Here is a 22,250-nt window from a genome sequence, read left to right as displayed (position 1 = left end):
ATATGAAAGTTTCACAATATCCATCTTCTGCCCAGAGAAAAATCAATATAGCCAGGAATGGAATACAAAAAGAGGGGCACAACTACACAAATGGGAAGGGCTGACTACGAGAAACACCAGATACAAAACACTGTCTTGATATACTCAAGAGTCTGCAAGTAGTCTTAGTCATGTTTATGGTTTTATACAAAAACTTTCTATTTCAACTTTTATGCTTTATCACAACTGAGCAGTTAAACCCTCATACAAGAGTTTGCCTCCTTAGCATTTCAACAATACACAAATTTTTAATATTAGAACCTTCTAGAACTGAAGGAAATCCTACTCATTTCCCAAGAAGTGCTGAGAGAAAGGACTGTAAAAATGCAAATGATTTGGATTGAGACAGTACTCTCAACATACAATTTAAGACTCCTTAGCAAATAGGAAACTTGAAGGAGAAGAAAGAAATAAAAGGGAAAAAAGAAAAAATAGAAAAAAAAAAAGGGGGAATAAAAGAAGAAAAAAAAATACTGTCAGGTTTATTTCTGGTCATTGCATCTGAAGTAGCAGTGTATGTAGTGTATTAGTCTGTACCAGTCTGTGTCTGTGGAAAAAATGCAGTCTTTCATGGAAGCACAGCTCCAGGCATTCCCAGGCTGATTCACCGGAGGCTTCTGGACACATTTCATTTCTTTATTCAAATAGAACTCATACCGTGGGAGTGTTACGTGTAACACTCTTCTGCTTCACACACCCTTTTACTACTGGGTTTTCTGTGCACTGTGCCTCATCTGCATCCCACACACCAAAGACTCAGGCAGAGTTTTCAGTCCTGACCTGTGGTTTATTGACTTTGCACCAGAGCCAGAGCCAGACTGTGCAGAAGTTCCGGGCAGCTCTCACTCAGTTTCAGTCACCTCTTCCTCAATTTCTCTGTTCCTCTATTTTTTATTTGATCTCTTTTATGGGCAGTTTCTTCCACAGAGGATGTTGTCACTCCTCTACACACACTCACACACATTATGAGAGTGCAGACAAGTCTAAGTCCATGAGGAGGCACTAGCAACAGCAATAGGCACAGCATGGTCTTACACTCAACCTCTTCTCCAAAAAGCACATTCCACCTACACCAGCTTGAAAGGCTTTTCTGTTAACCATCATCTCAGGCTACCAAATGGTAGCATGAGAAAAGCTACAAAGTCACGTTTGAAATTGTGCCAGCTGAGCCAATATAGGTCAAAAAGCAAGAGCTTTGCTTCTTTGTAGTTAGAAAAGGAGCTCCATAGCATCTGTAGCACAGAGGTCAGAATTTGACATTGGGGAGCATGTGAATGAATTCCAAATGCTTCCTTTTCGCATCCATTTCCTTTCTGCACAAGCATGACCACCAAGTTCCAGGTGCAATCAGCAGAGTGGGCCTATGGCTCTAGCCAGGCTCTACTTTCCCCATCCTCCCATGTGCACCCCAGCACATCCCTTTCCACACTTTGCTCACCATTCTCCAAGTGCAAAGTTCCTTCCACTTTAAGACATTAAAGTGGCCAATAACTGGCTCTAGTGAAGTGTGTCCTGGTGTTTAAACTCAAAAAAATTATTGTTTTGAAAACAACTCTTAAAACAAAGTGTCAAGTCTCCTTTATATAGGGAAAGAATTCCCAAAGGCCAAGCAAAAAAGTGAAACCCATCAACTTTACAAAGATCTGTAAAAACAAAGGCATCTTGCAGTGCCAGGAGACTGAACTACCCAAGGCTTCTGCAACCCTAAATTTGAAGCCCACTTAAGACTCTGTTAAAAAAGCTAAATGTACAATTTAAAAAGGAAACCAAGCAGGAAAAAGAACAGCTTTTAGAAATATGTAGTTCAAATGCAATCAATCTTTCAATAATCTATTATCATTGATTAATACATAACAAAAACACTCTGAAACTTCATTACAAAGTAAGACGTTGTTCACTCTCAGTAGACATTATTCTTTCCTTGTTATGATCTTCCATGAATGAGAAAAGTGTGCTGAAGTCATCCTTGTTTTTCTGCTTTGCATGTAAATGCTTTCTTATTTTGCAGAACACACCTGCATGTGAGTTAGACACTGACATGCCAGTCCCTCAGAGCACCACTGATGACACTGTTAGTGACACTGAGTGAAAAAGCAAAATGCTACAACGAATCTGATTAAAAAAAAAAAGTAAAAAAAACCAGGAGGAAGGAGGAAGAAAATAAAAGAATGAGCAACTGAAGAAGAGGGGTCTGGAAAGCAATCAGATACGTACCTCCTAATGCAGAATAAGCAGAGACAGCCAGTCACAGAACAGAAAGGTGATAGGTCATAGGCCATAAGGAAAACAAGAAGGCACATTTAAACCACTCATCAAAAAATCATAGCCAAAACCAAACCAAGAGAAACTCACAAATAATATGGAAAAATAAAGACATACAAAAATAGCAATTTGAAGAGAAATCCTTTTCTTGTACACAGAAAACTGTGTTGAAACATCACACCCAGTTTTCTGAAATGACCTTATGGAGACTTAGTTGTTATTTATCAGTCACAGCATGTGGTAAATACCATGTGGTGTTTCCTTTTTGTCGCTGAGTTTTTATTTCTCAGATCTCAGAAATAAAACTCCGAAGTTTGGAACAAGATTGCTAATTTGGGTATGCAAAATAAGAAGCAACAGCCTTCAGAAGTAAAACAGCTACTCATTTTGGTTCATACATTTTTAAATAGAGAGTTAAACCTGTTACCTTCACAAAAAAGCAGGAAGACACAGAGCAGCAAACATGCTAACAATGGACAAACATACAGCAGCAGAACTGCCCTTGGGACTAACCTAATTTCAGCAGCCAACCTTCTCTATCTGGATTAAAAAATGTATGCGTTAGATCATTTCCATCATCCTCTGGAATTTTAAATGGCTCATTCTTAATACTTTCATATAAATTCTAGAAAAATAAAAAAAAAAAAAGGAAAAAGACCTCATTAATAAATGTCTTAACAGAAAATGCTTACTGCTTCTCAGACTACTAGTATAAAAAGCACAGGAAACACTGTCCATAGAATTCTGGACCATCCCATCAATCTCTGTTTACTATTTTGATCAAGTTTGATTTTAAACTACTTAATCTATAAGCAAGTGTCTCTTTAGCATAAATTTCTTAGCCACTCCTAGAAATAACTAGGTAAATAAAATGACTATTTTAACTTCAACATTTAGTATTTCAAAGGTTTCAAGATCAGTTTCATTTAATACAAGTTTTGCCATACAAATATGGGTTTTCAGAAAATAGTGTAGCCCATAACACTGAGAGCTCCACAAGTCACATGGGAAAATGAGAAGCAATTAAGAAAAAAATAACTTTTACTATTTTTTCTGATAGAAATACTGCTTTTTTAAAAGAAGCCAATTCCACAAAAATTTTGCCATAAGCAAACTACTGAGAGATACAGAGTGTTTTCTCTGAAACAACCTGTTCTCACCAAAAGGTTGGATATAGGGAGAACTCGCTCAGAGTAGCTGTGAATAACAAAAAGCGCTTCTTTCAGCTACTCAAATGGTTACACATGCTAGAAAATGTTCTTTTGCCTTCCCTTGACAAATCTGCCTGAGAACTGTTGTACACACTTTTAAGTCTGCTATTAAAAACACAAAGCCAAGCTTTGTCTTACCCAGCCCAACTTACCCTTAGCAATTCCTCTGGAAGGTCTCCACCTTCATTAATTCCACGATTCATGGAGATAAACCTCTCCACTGTGGGTTTATCTCGCACGTTGTGGTTGTGCAGGCTGGTATTCAACATAATGATGGCAAATGAAAGCACGTAACATGTATCTGAAATCAGATTTGCAAAATGGTTTTTATCTTCCCATGTGTTGTGTGTGCAAACCTGTAAAATTAGTATAGAGCTCATCCTGACTGATAAAGAAAAAGAAACAGTCAAAAAATCCTGAACACTGTACATAAGTGTCACAATTGAAATAAAAAGTAAGTGCAAGAAAAACTGTATGAGAATACAAAAAACATTAAACTCTTATGAAATCACTGTTATCACCCTAAATTAACATTTCACTAGAGCTGAAGTGTTGGGCAAAATGTTCTCTGCACAGATTTTGCCTAAATCATAGTGGTGGATGCTATAATAAACCTGGTCCATCAGCCTCCTCCTACTCAAAAGTACTTCCAAAGCTCTCTCCAAAGAGAAAGAATGGTCTCCAAAATAATATTTGACTGCATGTAAAAAGACTGAAAATGACATTGACTCCACTCCTTGGCATACAGGAAGTAGCTAGCACTACTGCATAATACCAGAAGATGACAAAGGAAATCTTATCATGCCTCTTGACATGGTTAAGGTTATAGTAAATTCTCCCAGAATTTAAATACAAGATTCTGTGTAAGAAACAGCAGGATGAAAACCTGTTAGAGAGGAAAAAAATGTGCCTGCATCTTCAGCAGTTTGTTTTCAGTAGCTATTTTCCCCTCTAGCTGTTACAGACCTGCTTTACACCAATCTTATTCCATCCTATCTGTTCCTTAAATTAAGTCATCAAGAGCAAACTATTTGTGTATATAACCAAACAGAACAACAATGCCAGGGCATTCTCTGCAGTTCTGTGACGTTGTATAAATGAAAATGCATTCTGACTGGAAGCTTGCAGCTCATGGATTAGACAGTCTAATTTTCACAGTTCTCACGTATTTCTCATTTCACACAGTATTTTATCCCCAACTTCCAAATGGCCATTATCTCGTTACACCAGATGTAGAAGAACACACACACATATATATAATTATATCTGAATCATATAAGTACTTAAGAACTCCTGTGGTTTCCTGTGACTGACCTGTAGACTGGAAGACTCCTGGGTTACAAAGGCAATAGCGTGAAGCAAAAGCTTCCATCATTCGGTCAATTTTTTGAGCCTCTCCTGGGAGTCTGAAGCTCCACAGAAACTGCCTACAGAAGGGAAGAACAGTTGTTAGACCCATTTCAGTATTTATGTATTAAGTATTTATTACAAATAATCTGAAACAAATGGAAAAAGAAAAAAAAATCAGCATTGTCTATATAGAAGGTCCTAGAAATGTGTTCTCCATCTCTCAACACACAAGTCAGGAGCTATTATAAAGCAACATGCACAGATGGCTAGCCCAGTAACTCAGCCAGCAACACTGCATGCTATCAGGCAAGATAATATGGCAGTTCATATTCAGAGGCTCTCTCTTTTTTCCAGACTAGTAAACAATTTTCTGTATGCATCCCATTTTTGCGATGAGAATGCTATGGGGAAAAAATGAGTTCAATCCTCCCTGGGTTTCCTGGCTACAAAAAACCAATGAACACTCAGCTAGACTTTATTCACAATGTAAAAACACACATTTCACAAAATATTTCTGGGGTAAGGACAGAGAAACATGGAATGCAAAAAGACTTCATGTATTTACTTAAATTCATACAAAACCTTTTAAAAATGGTAACAAGAAGAAGAAAACCCCTCTGCTTAGAGAGATGCTGCCTGTCTACTGTAAACCTGCAAGAATCAGACCTAGGCCTTAAAAAGAACAACCCAAGTCATCATTTCAGTAATTTTGTAATATATGCAGCAGATCTTCCTGCTGCTTCACAGCATAAACTGAAATGCAGAGTTCACTTTTGTAACTTCTTATTTCAACTTATTATTTCTACATAGACGTACTCTGGAATGCATACAGGACAGAAGTCTTCACAAATTTATTTTGGCACACTGTGGCACTAAAATGTTCCAATGAATTTCATCATTTATTCTTTTATCTCGTAGCAAAAGAATTATCTGAATTAAACCAGGATCTAAACCAGCAAAGTTACATGCTCTGCCATGCAAAACAAGTTCTCACTATTCCCTGTACACTGGATGCCAGTATAAGAACCATTTATTCCTGTCTTCATCGGTTTTCATTTTAGGACATTATATTCAAGTGCCACAGGCCATCTTTCGCTTGTCAGCTCTATGTATTATCTTCTACTCACCTCATGCAAGGTTCCAACCCAGATCACGAATTTTGTAAGCTACCAAAATACAAACATTTAATAGTAGCAGCTGCTAAGGAAGAATAAAGTCAAACCTAACATCAAATTGGGGAAAGAGACAGGAATACGAAGCTTCTCAGACAAGCTTCAGCAGCCACAGAAAAAGCTTCTTTGGCCCAAGCCTCAGGCAGCTCAAGTTATCATCACCACATCACTCAACCATAGCAAAGCTGTTCTGACTCCACATCACAAGGCACTGCACCAGAAACAAAGATCACACGGACATTTCCATTTATCTGGTGTCAGGAGGGAGTCACTTGCGGCAGAAAACCAGGCAGAACTGTCTAAGTCAACTTAATTTGATCAATCTGTTATGGATTTTCACCAGGATGAGAAGGGATCTCACAAGGTCACTGTATGCAAGCATCCCAGATAAATCAAGGGAATTGTTCATGTAGCAAGGGAAAAAATAAACTAAGATATCACACTTTCTTTCACATGCCAAGTGGGAAAGTGAGGCGAGCAGAAGGAAATCCCTCGTTTCAAAGTTTACCTCTCTGTGAATGAACACAATCAGTGACAATGGTCAGTGGATTTCTCCCCCTCCCTGCCCAGAAGGACAAGTTGTGGTGGAACAAAAGGAGGAAGAATATTACTTATTTAAGTAAAGAGTTCATTTCTTTCTTAACCTATCTCTGTGCTAAGACAGAAAACAGGTCTTCAAACCTCCACATATGGCAGGCACACACTAGCAGCTGTTTTAGTTGTTTGTACTTGTCTGAAATAACCAGGAGTTCTCACCCTCAAAGGCAGCACACACACAAGCCCATCAGAAGGGTTCAACAGAGCTGTCTCTGCTCACTTGCACAGTAATTTGTACAGTTGTGCTGAGCTGTAGAGCAGCTTTCTGACTAATAAATCAACACAGTGACTCATATAAACATTCAATTTGATAGAGGAAGCTCAGGTCAAAAAACAAAGAATTTACTCACCTTAAGGCTTGTACAAGATTGAGATCAGCGAACTCATGGAGTTCAACAAAAGCCTGAAGAACTTTAATATTAAATTCATCTCTGTGAAAGACAAAAATGGAAATAGACAGTTACAATTCTGACTTTTAAAGACTTGTTAGTTATCTCAATTTGCTTCCAAAAATAAGTAAGGAAATAAACAAGCATACTGATCCAATAAAGCCATCAGAAATAATCTACACATTTGAGAGGTATTTTCATATTTAACACTAGAACTTTGCCTGTTTTTGCTGGTAGGTTAGCAAAAGCCAGGACATTTGAACTTATTTTAGAACTGCTTATTTAAATGACCTAAAAATAGCCGTGCCTTCTTTGCTTCACATTTATTATTACTGTACCTGCCCTGACATAGGAGGACATCTGAGAAATTCATTCAGTAAAAAGCTGTTTGTAGAAATTGTCATGAATTCTTAGAACAATGGTTAATGTAAGACTAATATCTTTAGCCACGCAACAAACTACACTTTTTCCACTCTAAATAAACAGAAAATATTAAAGCAGCACCTGAATTTATGTACAAAGGTAAGAAACAAAAATGCTTGTATTGATTGTATCCTAGAAAAAGAACAGCTTCTGAAAAGAGCTACTTAACACATACTGTACTCCTGCTCCATTCCCAAGAATTGGTACAACCAAGTTACCTAAAATCAGAAGAGGTTTTGAATGGGCTTCTTCTCACCCATCTCTTATATTGGTATGCAAATCACAAGCCAAATTATGCTTTGTTTGATAAAAGGGTGTTTAAATTCAAAAGTAACATTTAAACATCAATGAACACAAAAAACTGTGTGGATGGACAGAACTTGGCCTACACCATGACTGAGTTCCTGTGCCAGAAGAATAAAAGTTTATAATCCTCAGGGTGTGCTTTAAATACGTCACCAAGACAGAATGTTGCATATCAGCCTCCACCCGAAAACAGAAAGGTGTGCACCCACCAGGAATTATCTGCTGCTTTGCTGACTAACTGAATAGTCACACTAACCTGCAACACTCAGGAATAAATACCTTAAAACCAACTGTTCATTCATTAGCATGTTCCCACATTGTTTACAGGAAAACACACCAGTTCTGTCAGCAAATCCAAGCAATTCTCAACAAATTTAACAAGGCACAGTTCAACTGGGCAACTGCTTTTCAATGAAGTGGCATGAGAGTGCAATAAAAGAGCATTCCAGAGGGGTATGTTTTCACTTTAAGCAGATTATTTGTTTTGTTTATAGGCATGCAGTGCTTGTGCTGAGTACACTGCCAAAAACACAAGACAAGTAACACAAATGCTCCAGGAAGTGACTTAAAAAGAAGTAAAGAGCTACCCACATAGAAAGAAACTGTAACTTTTTTTAGGATATAATTAATCCTTATTTATGATAATTTTTGCTATATTTTTAAGTGTTACCTTATTCCATTTCACCATTCCTTTTTTTTCAACATGCTGAATGCTGTAAGACTATACAAATCAGTAATATAGAATCTCTCTCTTTATGGCAGAATGTTATATAAATATTTCAGTCTGTTTACTAACCTGGTCTTGTCTTCAGCTATTTTTAGCTAGAATACAGAAGTAATTTATGATGGGCCCCTGAGAGGGGGTGGCAAAGCATGAGAGAATGTCCTCAGACATAATTCTGTGGTATAAAAACTGTTGACACATCTGTCTACGTATTCTGCATAGAGACTTCATACAAAGTTCTATTTTCAAAATACTCACATTACAGTAAAAACTTTCACTGAAACTATGAAAGCCAAGAGGAAACTGCTGAGCAAAAACCAGGGTGTTGCTGCTGGAATCAGACTGAAGAGTGTCTCAAAAGGGACCTGCCACAACCCATGATCACAGGAGCACATCCCAAATGAGTCACCTCTGAGAGCTCCCCAAGTGGCACTAGAACATGTGCCAGCACGTACATACACACACTCCAAGCCCCTGCTGCCTTGCTCAGTTGCTTTTTTTAAATCAGTTCCTGGGTTACACAGCAATGGAAGTCATTTGCATCCTGACTGTGTATTGCAACAGTGTGCATAAATATGCACACTGAATGTTTAATGTACCAGGACTGATAAGGACAGGGTGCAGCTGCCCTTGGAGACACCTGCTCAGCAATGGGATGTGTGTGTGCAGGGAACTGACAACACCAAAACCTGCTTGGAACTACTCTCCCAAGAAGTACCTGTTTTAGTAAGTCATTTATTTCCTGTCCCAATATTACTGACTGTAAATCACTCCTCCTCTGGACACACTACTAAGAGTTATCAGTAGCGTTGCAACAATTCTCAGACATTTCCCAAAGCTCACAGTATTGAATTCCGCACTACAGACAAATGTTCTGGTTTACTCTAAATAATAAATTATAGCTAATTAAATATCATTCCATAATGTACCCATTTAAAAATAACAACCTAACAGAAAGAAGACGTATCACAATACTGTAGCAGTTTTACATCCCCACTGTAGCTCTTATGGATCTGAGTACTCAAGCAGCTCTCTTCTGTAGCCTGTGAAGGGGAAAGGAACTACCCAAAACCTGTAAAAGTGCTTTGTGAGCTCAAGAGCAAAGTTCCAATAGTTTTACTTTACCTTTCACCGAGGTAATCTCCAATTACTGTTTTATTTAATCCTTCTCCTTTATAAAGGAACTGTGCAATGTCTTCTGCAGTGTTATGCAGGAGGTCATTTTCTATCAGAAACTGTATTCCCTGAAAGAGCAATTCCAGAGGAAAAGGAATGTTATGTCGTTTTCCACAAGCATTTAAGTAAATATAATTCACAACTTTTGGTATTAATATACTGACACAGGCATATACATAGCACATTAAGAGTTACATTATCTACAGATTTTTATTTCTTTCAATAAAATGGTAAACAAATGTTTTCCAGTTAGATGAGCAATATTTAGTACTGGTTTTAAGATGAAAATGAGAACACATTTTTAAGGCTAGAAGTACTAGGTGGCAGTTTGAATCCTTCAACCCTCAATATTTGATTTCAAAGATCAAATATTAATTGAATAATGATTGCATGCTGCTCTTTGGAGCTAATGTGTGAGCTGGCCCGTTCCCAACATTGCATCAATGTCTGCAGAGCCGTAATCTGCAAAACCATATAATGAAGAGGTACGTAGAAACAACTTAATTATCACCATGACACAAAATAAAGCATCTGGTATAATCTACAAACTGCAGCCCAGTACATCAAGCCACTACTTGCAGTAGGAAGATACTGAAAGATACACAGCTGAAGATACTGAAACCGGTTTAGAAGAGTTTATGCTGACACTGGGATTATCAGTGAATTCTGGTTGTGCTGGAACTAAACTATTCACAAAGGACTGGAGCTACACTACTCACAAAGGGCTGCTCAGTCAGCTGCTACCAAAGGCAGGTGGAGAGTCTTACCCTGTCCCTCAGAGGGTACTTGGTCAAGCCCCAGGACTCCTATTCCTCCATAAATTACTGCCCTACAACTGGCACACGCTAGGGAAGCCCAGAGACTTCTCTGGAAAGTGGCAAAGAAAGGAGACTGAGAGTTACACAGAGATTATGAAAGGATGGAAGGGATGTTGTTCCAACACCAATCAGATCATACAGAGACAACCATCCTCTGTACAGCCCACAGACCCCAACACAGATGCTGCTGCTACTGCTGATTTCTTCAAATTCTAACAACATCCTGGTGAAAAGTAGAAACAGAAACTTTAGGTAGCCTTAATGCCTTGGATTTCAAATATCCCAAAAGAGGTTAATAAATTATTACTAATATCCTCTACTAGACTATTTTAGAATTTCAAGAACACTAGTTTTTCAATTTCTGCAAGTGAAATATTCATTTCATTACAACTGAAAAAAATCCCAGTTTTTAATAGCATTGATGGCCCTCTAGTAACATTCAAAAAAGTTATCATCCTTCTGTTTGATTAATTCTAGCTTTTAATAACAGAATAGTTACCTGCTTGCCAAAAAAAAAAAAAAAAGATCAGTTTTCTGACCTAATTTAACAGGGAAAGTAAACTGTGACCCTATAAAGCTTGAAGCTTTCTTTAGAAAGTCTGGAATGCAATTCTCTCAAAACAATTGCATCATTATCTGAAAACTTTCAACGCCAGGCTGAAACTCTGACAACTTAATATTTTGATAGGTGACTTCACAACAGACATGATTTCTTTCCAAAGAATATTTCCACTATACCTTGAACCAGAAATTGTTGAGCTGTCCTCAGAACAGGACCCTTCAGAGCTTATTTGTACAATATTTGACTACAAAACATAGTGCTTTTTCCCATCTCAAGTTATTCAAAAAGCTCTTATCTGTGACAGTCAAATGAGAATCTTTACTCTGATATCAGAAACGGCAGATTCCCTTGGTTCAATGCCTGGACCATATTATTCATGCTTAGTATAAACAGACTGATCTGAATAGGTTTTTTGAAGTTGTGCAAGTTGGACAACTTACAAATATTGGACATGACTTGAAGTATGGAAAACAAATTTCTCTGCACAGAAGCAGACACTTTGCCATACGGCAAAAATCAATTTAATTTTCCTTTTCCTGGATTTTTTTAAATTATTCCTAAGATGCAAAAGAACCAGAAGTCAGACAGGAAAAGTAATTTGTCTGGGACAACAACTTCAGCGTCTGGAATAAATGGCAAAATAGGCCAAGCAAACCCCCATCACTTCCTACGCTATCTTTTGTCTTGATGCAAATTTTCTTTTTGTAGACTGACAGGAGACAGATGACAGCTGTACCAGTTTAACTAACCCACACAAAACTCATGGCTACAGGCATTTTCAATATTCACTACAAATACAGCATGGATTTTTTTACGTCATCGCAATGAAATCTGCTTTGAATTTTCATCACTTTCACAGTAACCCAATTATAAATTTTGCAGTTATTTAAACCCTGCCTTTGCACAGAGAATTCATTTCCTGGGCCCAACACAGGCAGTACTATCTTAATCACTGTGAATTTCCAGCACAACTTTGTATCTGCACAGGGATTTCTGAAGTGTTTTACAAACTTTACAAGCTTTATGAATTTCCCACAGGAGCTCACTAAACCCTAACTCCCAGGTACAACATTAAGGAAGTACATAAACAGACCTCTTTTCAGAGAAGGCAAGGAAGAATTGCTCTACTCACACAGATGAATGTGTAATGGTCTTCAGATAGAAGTGATAAAAGAAAATTACCTGTGTTCCTGCTAATATGAAAACATGAGACCTTTGTTACCTGGTTTTAAAGGAGGAAACTTGGTGGGTTCAACCCAAGTATTATTACCCCAGTTCTCTGGCATTCCTAAATCCAGAGACCATCTTCCTTCCTGTTTCTGAATGAAAAACATCCTTTTCCCAGTGAACCCCAGGTAGCTGTTCCCAGCACTAGAAGGATGCACACTTCAGCTGTCTGTAACAACACAGCAGCTGCAAACACCACCACGACCCAGCTTCAGAGCAGACAGCTCCTGCAGCCACCACTGATCGCAGGCATTATGAAGAAATTACTACTCTAAGCCTGTTCACCACATCTAAATTATGTTACAGTAGCAATGTGGCCACAGCATCTATTTATAGAAATAATTTCATCTAGCAAGAACCATAACAAAAAATAGTTAATGCTGGAATGAAAACATCTGACATCATCCTGTGACTTTGCCACAAACTTCGAGGACTTGAAAGAGCTGGAGGACCACAGGAAACTACCAGGATATTTGGGGGTATTCTGCCCTCAACAGAAGTTAAGCAGTCTTCAAAATGGAAAATAAAAGACAAGGCCAGTAGTTTAGAAAGGGTTCTTATACTTGAGAATTTCTGGCAAACTGGAAACAGTCTGAAGAACAGAAACCATCACTGTACTTGGAACATTTCAGAAAAGCCACAAAAACATAACTGAATTTAATACAACTGGAAAGAAAACATGTCAAGAACACAGAAAAACAAATGACTTCCAAAAAAACCTTAAAGAATACTCTTCACAAATTCAAAATGGAATCTCAATTGCAAACACAATAGCAAACAGCAAAGACAATAAAACAAAGCAAGGAGGATGAAATGCGAAAAGCAAAGGCTAAAGGTTAAATATGTCAAAGAAGCTCTTTAAAATTTTGCAAGGGAGGTCTGTAAGAGAACGTGCAGATCCCCAAATTTTCCAGAAAATTAAAAAAAGAAAAAGAGAGGCACTCCAGAAGGAACTGCATTACTTGGCCCACGTGCAGAGAAGATTTCTTGAAACTGGTAACCAAGCTGGTACAAGTCAGATAGGTACCTATCTATATGTATATACAAAAATACAGATTTTCACACATGCCTTTTTCAGAAACAGGTTTAGATACCCAAATATAAAAGTCTGCATGAGAACTAATTAAAAAATATGGCAAAGGCATTTTGAAAGATAAAAATAGGAGAGCATTAAAGAAAAAGAAATACGACCTCAGTAACAACCACACATCCAAAAAAAATTTAATTGTATTTGACATATCAACATAGAACACCTCTAGCAGGTACAAAGCAAGCCAGGTCAATCAATACTTGCCATATCTGGCTGTTGATAAGTAACCTCCATTATCAAGGGTTTGTTTTAGTGAAAGAAGCACACAACTGGCACCTGATCTGATGGCTGCTTCCAATTTAACCCTCTGCTCAGCCTTACAGGACATGCAAGTAAGGCCTATGAACTTACATGACCAGAGATATTTCTAAAACCAGAAGTATTTGTCACAGATTGTACTACAAGCAGAAACTTGATTCCTGACAAATGAAAAAAAAAATTCTCTACCTTCTTAGGGTCCATGTTGAATTTCTTCCTTCCCATAGCTATTTGCTTATTTCTTTGTGTAGTTTTGCTACATAAAAAAGACAAAGAAGAAACAACAAGAACTTACCAGTTGCTCTTTTACAAAAAGACTTCTAGATGAGCTTTTAATTTGTGTTTTGGCTACTCTGTATTTTCTACTAAAAAAATCAAGACATTCACTATTTATAATAGAGAAAATTATGATACTACTTTCAACTCCTTTAAGCATCTGCAGCTTCAGAGACCCATATCCTTATCAACTGTACAGTAAAACACTACACTCCACACAACATATTCTCTATCCAAACAAATGACACACCTGCATGGGATAAAGTCAGGCTTTATTACAGACTGAATAAAGATAATCCATCGTTTGTTTAGAATGGGAAAGGTATTTTTACTTGCTGTTCCTGGAAGACCTGTTTGAAGGTCTTACTTAATCACGTCCATATGTTGGCATTACTTACCTTTCTTCTACACTAGTCAGATTATCAATTTCAGTCATAACCTCAGCAATTTCAAATTTTAATCTCTGCCAAAAGAAGAAAGATTATTTCAAAAGATGTTCTAATGTACATTTATGTATTGTCCTATCTCATAATAATATAATCAATTAGGTATTATTTTTTACTATTTATTATTTATTTGAAAAAAATGAACAAGTTTAGAGCTTACTTAGGTATTTAAAGATTTTATCACAACTGAATAACTATTAAACACATGAAGTTGCACTCTCAGCATGTGTTCATGCCAGAGCATCATGACCAAGCTGCCATTATCAATTATTAAGATTTCTTTATCCACATTTCTCACTTGCTCCTATCCTGGATCCAAATCTGCTGTTTAATGAGTTTTTGATTACACAAATCAAATGCGGACACCTGTACACACTGCTTTACATAAATTCAGAAGTCAATATTTTTAAAAGCACAAATCTGATGCATAGATCCTGTTCACTATTAGGAGTATTTAGTTCAAAGTTGTTCATATGCTTTTAAAACCATTAGCTGAAATTCATATTTAGGTCTGCAGCTTAGGTCTGTAACTTAATCTACTGAGTCTTCTAAGGATCTTCACAGTAAATCAATTACCTCAATATCATCAATCAGTTCTTTTTTCCTGCGACGAATATTTAAAAGCTCTTCTCTTTCCTCCATAGACAGGTCATCGGGCACTGGAATGGAGCAAAATGTACAACTTTTTAGCATTTGCAAACATACCTCATCACAGAAAACTTAATAAACTGATTAGGAAAAATAAGTTCATATCAAGCATCAGGACATTTCTTTTACATAATTTTCAGGAAAAAAAAAAACAAAACAAATCAAAACAAACAACACAAATGAAATTTAAATCTAATATATTTTTAATCTGCTTTATAAAAATCCTAAGTAAGGTAATTGAATGAATGACTATGGACTGAATCTACCTTTTAAAAGGAAAAGAGACAATCAAAGGAATTTTGTCATCGTATGATGCGGCAAGATTTGGTTCTACAGCCTAACTGCCAAATTCAAGTCGGATATAATTCTATTATATCAGTAACATACCAAAATTCTTCATGTAAATTAGTTATGATTCTGAAGATATGACTAACTTCCAGAGGAAAAAAGCCAAAGAACAGCCACTGCAATACACAAGATGTGTATCCTGGTGCCCACTTCACATATCTCCTAATGCCAGCACTGTCCCTTCATTTACTTGCCTTGGAGAGAGAGATTCAGGCAGGTACAACCCAACAAACACCCCAAATAACTCCCAGCAGGACACAAAAATACAGCAGCAGAATCAGTTATCTAACACCAACATGGGCTTTGCATAACATCATTTTGGTGAGTCTCTAGTATTTAAGTCAATTTTAGGTGTCTCTTGGCCATACCAAAGCAAATATAAAAATGCTGATAAAATCAGTTGCTACTGAAGATGTAAATGTGTGTCTGTCACTCATCCCACCCTCACCCTGTGTCTCTGCCTCACAACCCACAAACACCAAAAGTCATTAGCATAAAACCACTGCTCTTGAATGATGAGACGTTCCCCAGCAAGAAACTGCTCTGGACAGAGATTACTTCTGCTCATTTGTACAGCACTAGACACCAACTACAAATATTCACCTCTGTGTAATGATCCTGTAACAGTTCTAATACTACCCACTTTATTGGAAATAGCTCCTTAATTATAGAACAGCTTTTCCTTCCAGTAAAACAGACCAACAAAAATAATTAATAAGGTATGTAAGAGCAACACACAACAAATGTAGCCATTTGGGATGGTCGGGCCACTGCTCTATGCCCTATACACACCTAACAGACTGTAGCAACAGGATTACAAAGAAAAGTTCAGCTTGAGAGGAGAGTTTTAGACACACATTTGCAACACGGCTTCTGTTAGAATCCTAATAATGAAATATATTGATTATTTCAACATCCAGTGGTTAGGCTCCTTTCCTTTTAGAATCTGAATCATAACAAAATCCAAATGGCGACAGACCTTGTTAGACATGAAGTAATTATGGCAAATGATTTCATTTAACTACTCCAGATACAAACATGATTAAATTACTTTCAGTTTAGGAAATGACAGTCTTCTGTTGAACAAATACCAGACTTCAATATGCTTACCTGCTTATTCTCTTCATCTCATCAGAAAGCCACCCACTCCTAAAAATCTCTGGTATGCAAATAGTGGTAGGATTCTTTTCACATCAAACCTTATAAATACACATCCCTACATCACATCTTTGTCTTACATGTTTACTCCAAGATCCTCAACCACAGAAAATTAATGACTATATACACACTATGTACATAAACATACTACAAATATTTACTAGTTAACTGAGCACTGACAAAAAACTATTATTGCTACCCAATGTTGATTACAAAAAAGGCAAACCATATATAATCAGTCTTAGTTAGGAAGCACATTCTGATATCCTTAAAGCATTTCTGCAGTATTGTAGATGAAATTACACTGCAGCTTTACAGTAGCAGTATTAGCAAGAGATGCTAAATTTTTAACTCTTTGCTGCAGCAAGGCATTTTGATAACTCTCACCTTTGCTGATGACTGGAAATACTAATCAAACCTCGAACAGAAAACCATCTTGAAGTAAGAAATATTTAAAATTCATAGATGGAGTTGCTTTTTCTTCAAGATGAGTTACAAAACCTCTGGATTAGACACTAGCACAAACCCTTCTCAAATCTGCACACCAGTGAGTGGTACTGCATTTTCTTCTCCCTTTACTATGCAGTGAAGGCTCCTTGGGACAGGTTTGGAACAAGTGAAATTGCTTTTTTGGAATCAACACAAATTGTATCAGTTTTCTGTGCTCAAGCAACCTACAAAAAAAAAGAGAAATCAAACACAGTGTTTTCCTACAGCACCCAAATACTGTCTGCTGTGTTCTCCTCTCCTCTGATCACAGCCAGAGTAGAGACAAGCCTCACAGTATAATTAATGATGCTGTTAGACAGAAAGGAAAAAAGCTAAATGGAGTCAGACTACATTTCGCATTAGGAAATAAAATCAAGTATTTATCTGCCAGATACAAGACAAGCAGTCTGCTGGAAAAGAAGATTCTGAACCTGCAGAGCACTTAGATAAAACTGGACACTAATGCACTTTTAAATAAAGACATTTAAACAGCAGAGCCAAAATATTTCTGTATCTTTTGACAAGAATAGAAGATTCAGGATGTAACTGAGGGGGAGTTACAGTACTGCTCAACCTCTAGAAACTCTTGCTGTAGACAGTATTTTCCTTCCCCTGACACTATCAGCACACAGGAGGGATGACTGACTCGCCAGGATCACTCCCAAGGGCGCTGTCCTGTAGTCACATGAATTGGCCTCTGTGTGATACTGAAGATGCTTGCCTCGTTATCATCCTTCTACTGGTTGTCTACCACTGCCTCCCTTCTCCAGTGCTGCTGCTCTTTATGCTGCAGAAAACGCGTCAGTGAGAAAATCATCGCACCACAACAAAGTTTCTGAAGAGACTTCACCCGGCATTATAGCCTGGAAGGCACCTGCTCCAGGAGGCCATGTCAGTTTATGGCTACTGTCCCTGCTCTTTCAACTCTGTGTCTTCAAACCAAGGCTAGCAGTATTTATGTATTTCAATTAAGGCTTTTGAAATATGAACATAGGCAGGCAACATACAATGGTGGATTAAAACATCTTTACAGTCCTAAGCAAATGTTGCAGGTACATGGTAAGAGATTATCTGCTCTGGCAAGACCCCTCCCAAGCCCACCCTTTTGCCTACAGCAAACACTTCTTTTTCAACCATGTGTCAACATAATCCTCCACACAGAACAACTCATGGAGACTATATCATGTATTTGTTTTGTAAAACAAATTTTCTAGCTGTCCTCTCTAAGTCATTTCCGGAGGCGTTTGCCTTTCACCAATCTAAACACAAATTAGACAGGATGGGAGGAGTTAGCATGAACATTTAAATTCTAAAAAAGAACAAAAGCATTTCAGTACAGTGAACAAGCTACAGCATTCTTTCATGCTATCTTCTAATCTTTAAAGAAAGACAATGTTCTAAAGTAAGCAATTTCTGTGAAATCTTTTCACTAACAGAGAGCATTTCCTTTTTCTAGAACTTCAGAGCTTCAGGTACTGCTATACAGAAAGTGAATATACTACTGATATTTTATTTACAAAGAACAAAGTTGTTGAAAATACACATTATATTCTTGGCCAAAGAAACACACAACACCATATACGTTACAATACTGCTCCTACAACCAACTGAAAAAAAAAAATTAATATATTCCAACTTGGCCTATTAGAATTCAATTCCTATAGCTGAACTATATGTACTTAAATGAATATCCTGTAATGCAAAAATTAATGGAACACACCTTGAATACAGTCCTGTTTACTATACCGTGTTAGTGAAAACTTTCAAACTGCATCTCACTACAGAAATCAGTGTTTTGTGCATCAGTTGTGATGTTGCTTGGTTAAATAATTCTCCACTATGGACAGCCCAAGCACAATATCCAAAGAAGAGCACTGTCCCACAACTCTCAATATGAACCATTTCTGAGCTAGCAACTACCAAAAAACCCAAACATTTAATTTAGAGATTGAGAAAGAACTGCAAAAGATCGCATTCCAAGCGAAGAACAATTAGATGGAATTTAATTTTACTGCAGTTGAAATATCTTGCAAGTGTAAAGATATTTACACAATGCAAGGCTTAAAACTAAACAAACCTTTTCTCATCCATACACAAAACGGGTAGACATGTTTCTTCTGGCCTTTAAAATAACATACACTCATCTCTGAGAACAAATCTGATTGTCCCAGAACATACGCCTCAACAGATATTCTCAGGCTATTCTCTCTTCCTTTCCCCCTACATGCTCCCTTTTTTTTAAAACTTGATTACAGGAACATTTTCCAGCTTTCAGCCAAGATGTATAAACAGTGCTCCAACCACTTGTGGCTATGAAAAATTCCACAGAAGTTTTTGTAGGAGGACATCCTTCTGAATAGATTCACTTCACAGTTCAGAAACAAACTGTATCTACATGGAATTGCATCAGTAAAACCAGCTGGATTTGGCTCCTTAACTACCTTACAATGTCAATCTGCTATTAGGTCCATTAAGGAGGGAAACAATCCATATCCTTTCACACACAAAGAAATGGCCAGTTGATGGGATGAGGAATCTAGGACAGAATCCATGGCTCGCAGAGTTATTTTGAGTTTTCAATCACAAGGGACTCTGTGGCCAGAAATCACATTAGTGGCCAAACCCAGAAGAAAACCTCCAACGCACATCCATCATTCTCATCCTTTAGCTGCTGGAAATCACACCATTACAAGATGTTCCCAAAACCAGTTTTTTCTCTAGGATAAGGACATACTTCGCAGGAAAGTTACAGTAAAGATATTATCGGTTTGTGCTTCTAATAATAGGAGGCGGTAAACCCTAAAAATATTAATACTACTACCACACAAATATACATTTCCATGAATTTAGAGGAAATAGTTTCCTTCCGACCTGCTACACCTTCAAGATTTTTTTCCTTTTACTTCTGCTAAAAAGCAGGTTCATTATATCAGTGGTATACATTTCTGTAGGTTTCTTTAAAATAGACAAAAGCATAAAAAATTTGAACTATGAAATACATTTTTGTTCTGTATAGAAAAGGTCCAGCAAGGTGACAGTATCATCAAGCGTGAAATCATCTTTTGCAATAAACAGTCTAATAATCCGTAAGAATTACTTCAAATAAAGCAAGATTGGTTTTGTTCTGCCCAGAAACAGCCCTACATAATTTGTTAATGTGTTAGTCTCTTTAGTAAAGCAGAAAGTAGGCAGTTGCAAACTTGTGCAAAATCAGGCTCCAGATAACACTGATTTGGAGGGAAGGAGAATTTTACCTGCCTCCCAAAACCCTGTTATTTCAGATATCACTACGGACGTGCCCTGCCATGGTACCCGCGAATGTTTCTGTCGGTGGAGTCCAAAAGGAAGAGGAGACAAGAGCAGATGTGTCTTTACACACGGCACAGAGCCAACAGCTGTGCAGGGAACAGGGGCTGTAAAGGCTCTCGCATGAGCTGCTAATCCTGCCTGCGAGCCAGGAGCTGCCTTCTTCACCGCAACAAACCGCAACGAGGGGCTTTAGAGCCGCTTCCACATCTTCACCTTCCTACAGATACACCCACAGAAACTGCAGAGGCACCTCCCTTGCTTTTTAGTGCCTACTTAGGCCTCTGACACAGACACCGGCCATTAGGAAGAGTATTTCTTTTTTACTGCCCATGCTCTTTATTGTCATTAGCAGGCAGTACTGAGGGTCATGATTATATTAAACTTACCTCCTTTAATTCATTAGTGTGTCTTATTTCAACGTTTTTATGTATTTCCATTAGGAAACCTAGTGTTTTGCAGCGACAAAATAAAAGAACCACTTTAAATTACATACAGGAGCATCACTTGAGAAGAAAGAAGAAAAAACCTACAGGGCCAAGGTCTGAGCAAGAGTCACAGGTAATGAGTTTGTACCTGCTCCTCTATGTCCCTGCACTGCTTTGCCATTTGATGCCCGGACCCTGTTTTTTCTGAGTTGTTGTTGGTTTTCTTCCCCAATTTAGCAGGACAAATGGTTTCAGCAAGAGACCACAGGACTGCCCAAGACAAAAAACAGAGCAGAAACCCCTGGCAGCACAAAAGTACAGGGGACAGCAACCCCCTTGAGATGAACCAGCCCTGAAAGCAGCTTAGCTCATCCCCAAAACCCCACCCTCACAGGCTGTATTCTCTAAATACTAAAAGTAGTTCAACCTGATATTAATAATAGATAAGCATGGATTTCCTTTCAGAAGCGTTTTTCTTTTGAAGTCACTCCACTCTTGCTTCAAGATCAGAAGATGCTTCTAGGCCAACTTTTCTTTCTAAAATATGTAAATACAAATTACTGAATATGAAAAGAAAACCAAGTTTAACTTAACACTTTATATTATTAATGCAAGTATTAATGTATTTGGGTAACAGACTTAGAATGTTAAAATATGCATATCCATGCATATTTTAAAAGTGTAGAAAAATTTTATGCCAGCTAATGTGGAAATTAAAAAGGGAGCTGTTGGCCACACTGTACTAGTGAGCATTTCAGAGAGGGCTATGAACAGATCAGCACAGATACAGGAAATACTATCACCATAACATGTGCCTTCACCACCATCAGCTACCATCACCATCACCAACTACTGCTCAGGAATTCTGGTGAATCACCATCCTGACTCCAGTGTTACAACTACACACTGTCACACTATCACATCTTAACACCACAGTCCTCTTCCAACACGGAAAACAGTAACATCAAAGTTATGTGGGACAAATGCAATGCTGTGCAGTGCCAAGCACTGTAAGTAAAAATGCACAGTCCTGTACTGTCCTGCTGGCTTAGGCACAGTGGGACATTGATACTCCCTTAAAATTTTCTTACTCTTTCAGTTTTTTAACAAAATTATTGCATCAGATTTCTTTTCTGCACAGCAAATAATGAAGAAGAGTGATCAGAATCAACTTGGTGTAATAATATCACCATTAGAAATACAGATATCAGTCTTACAAAAGGAAGTGGCCACAAGCCTTTTCTTTACACTGATCAAATAAACAAAATACTGTCACACAGAAACAAATTATTTTTTCCCCTCCTCCTGATGTATGCTGCAAAGCAGAATCTCACAGCTAAGTAATTTTGGGAAAGCTCAGTAATAATTTTCTCTCTGTGGAACATTTGTATCTGCAAAACTAGAGAAACAAATGGGAACTTACGTAGTGCCATAGCTGAAATCAAACGAATTTTCTCCATGTTTGCATTTGAAAGCCTTTGCTTAGAGTACATTATATTTAAAGTATGCATTAACACAAATTTAGTCTTTACAGAGTGGAAGTCTGC

At 37.6% G+C, this 22,250-nt stretch overlaps 1 protein-coding gene across 2 annotated transcripts in view; it reads right to left on the bottom strand.

The window, feature by feature from the left end:
• The window catches only part of CYTH3 (cytohesin 3), a 48,339-nt gene that overhangs the window by 8,903 nt on the left and 17,186 nt on the right, over nucleotides 1-22,250 (bottom strand). Inside the window, exons 2-9 of one of the 2 annotated variants that reach the window (XM_066329683.1) lie at nucleotides 14,903-14,985; nucleotides 14,279-14,343; nucleotides 13,794-13,860; nucleotides 9,599-9,717; nucleotides 6,982-7,062; nucleotides 4,827-4,939; nucleotides 3,665-3,813; nucleotides 2,815-2,926 (exon numbers count right to left, since the gene is read on the bottom strand). In XM_066329683.1, the coding sequence (XP_066185780.1) occupies nucleotides 2,815-2,926; nucleotides 3,665-3,813; nucleotides 4,827-4,939; nucleotides 6,982-7,062; nucleotides 9,599-9,717; nucleotides 13,794-13,860; nucleotides 14,279-14,343; nucleotides 14,903-14,985 (789 nt within the window). Of the gene's footprint in view, nucleotides 1-2,814; nucleotides 2,927-3,664; nucleotides 3,814-4,826; nucleotides 4,940-6,981; nucleotides 7,063-9,598; nucleotides 9,718-13,793; nucleotides 13,861-14,278; nucleotides 14,344-14,902; nucleotides 15,020-22,250 lie in introns of those variants that run through there. The other variant, XM_066329682.1, reaches the window with a different exon arrangement.

Source organism: Sylvia atricapilla, chromosome 15 (genome assembly GCF_009819655.1).
Source record: "Sylvia atricapilla isolate bSylAtr1 chromosome 15, bSylAtr1.pri, whole genome shotgun sequence".
NCBI classification, from domain to species: domain Eukaryota; kingdom Metazoa; phylum Chordata; class Aves; order Passeriformes; family Sylviidae; genus Sylvia; species Sylvia atricapilla.
Note: the sequence above shows the minus strand (reverse complement) of the source record. Positions and strands in the feature narration are given on the sequence as shown.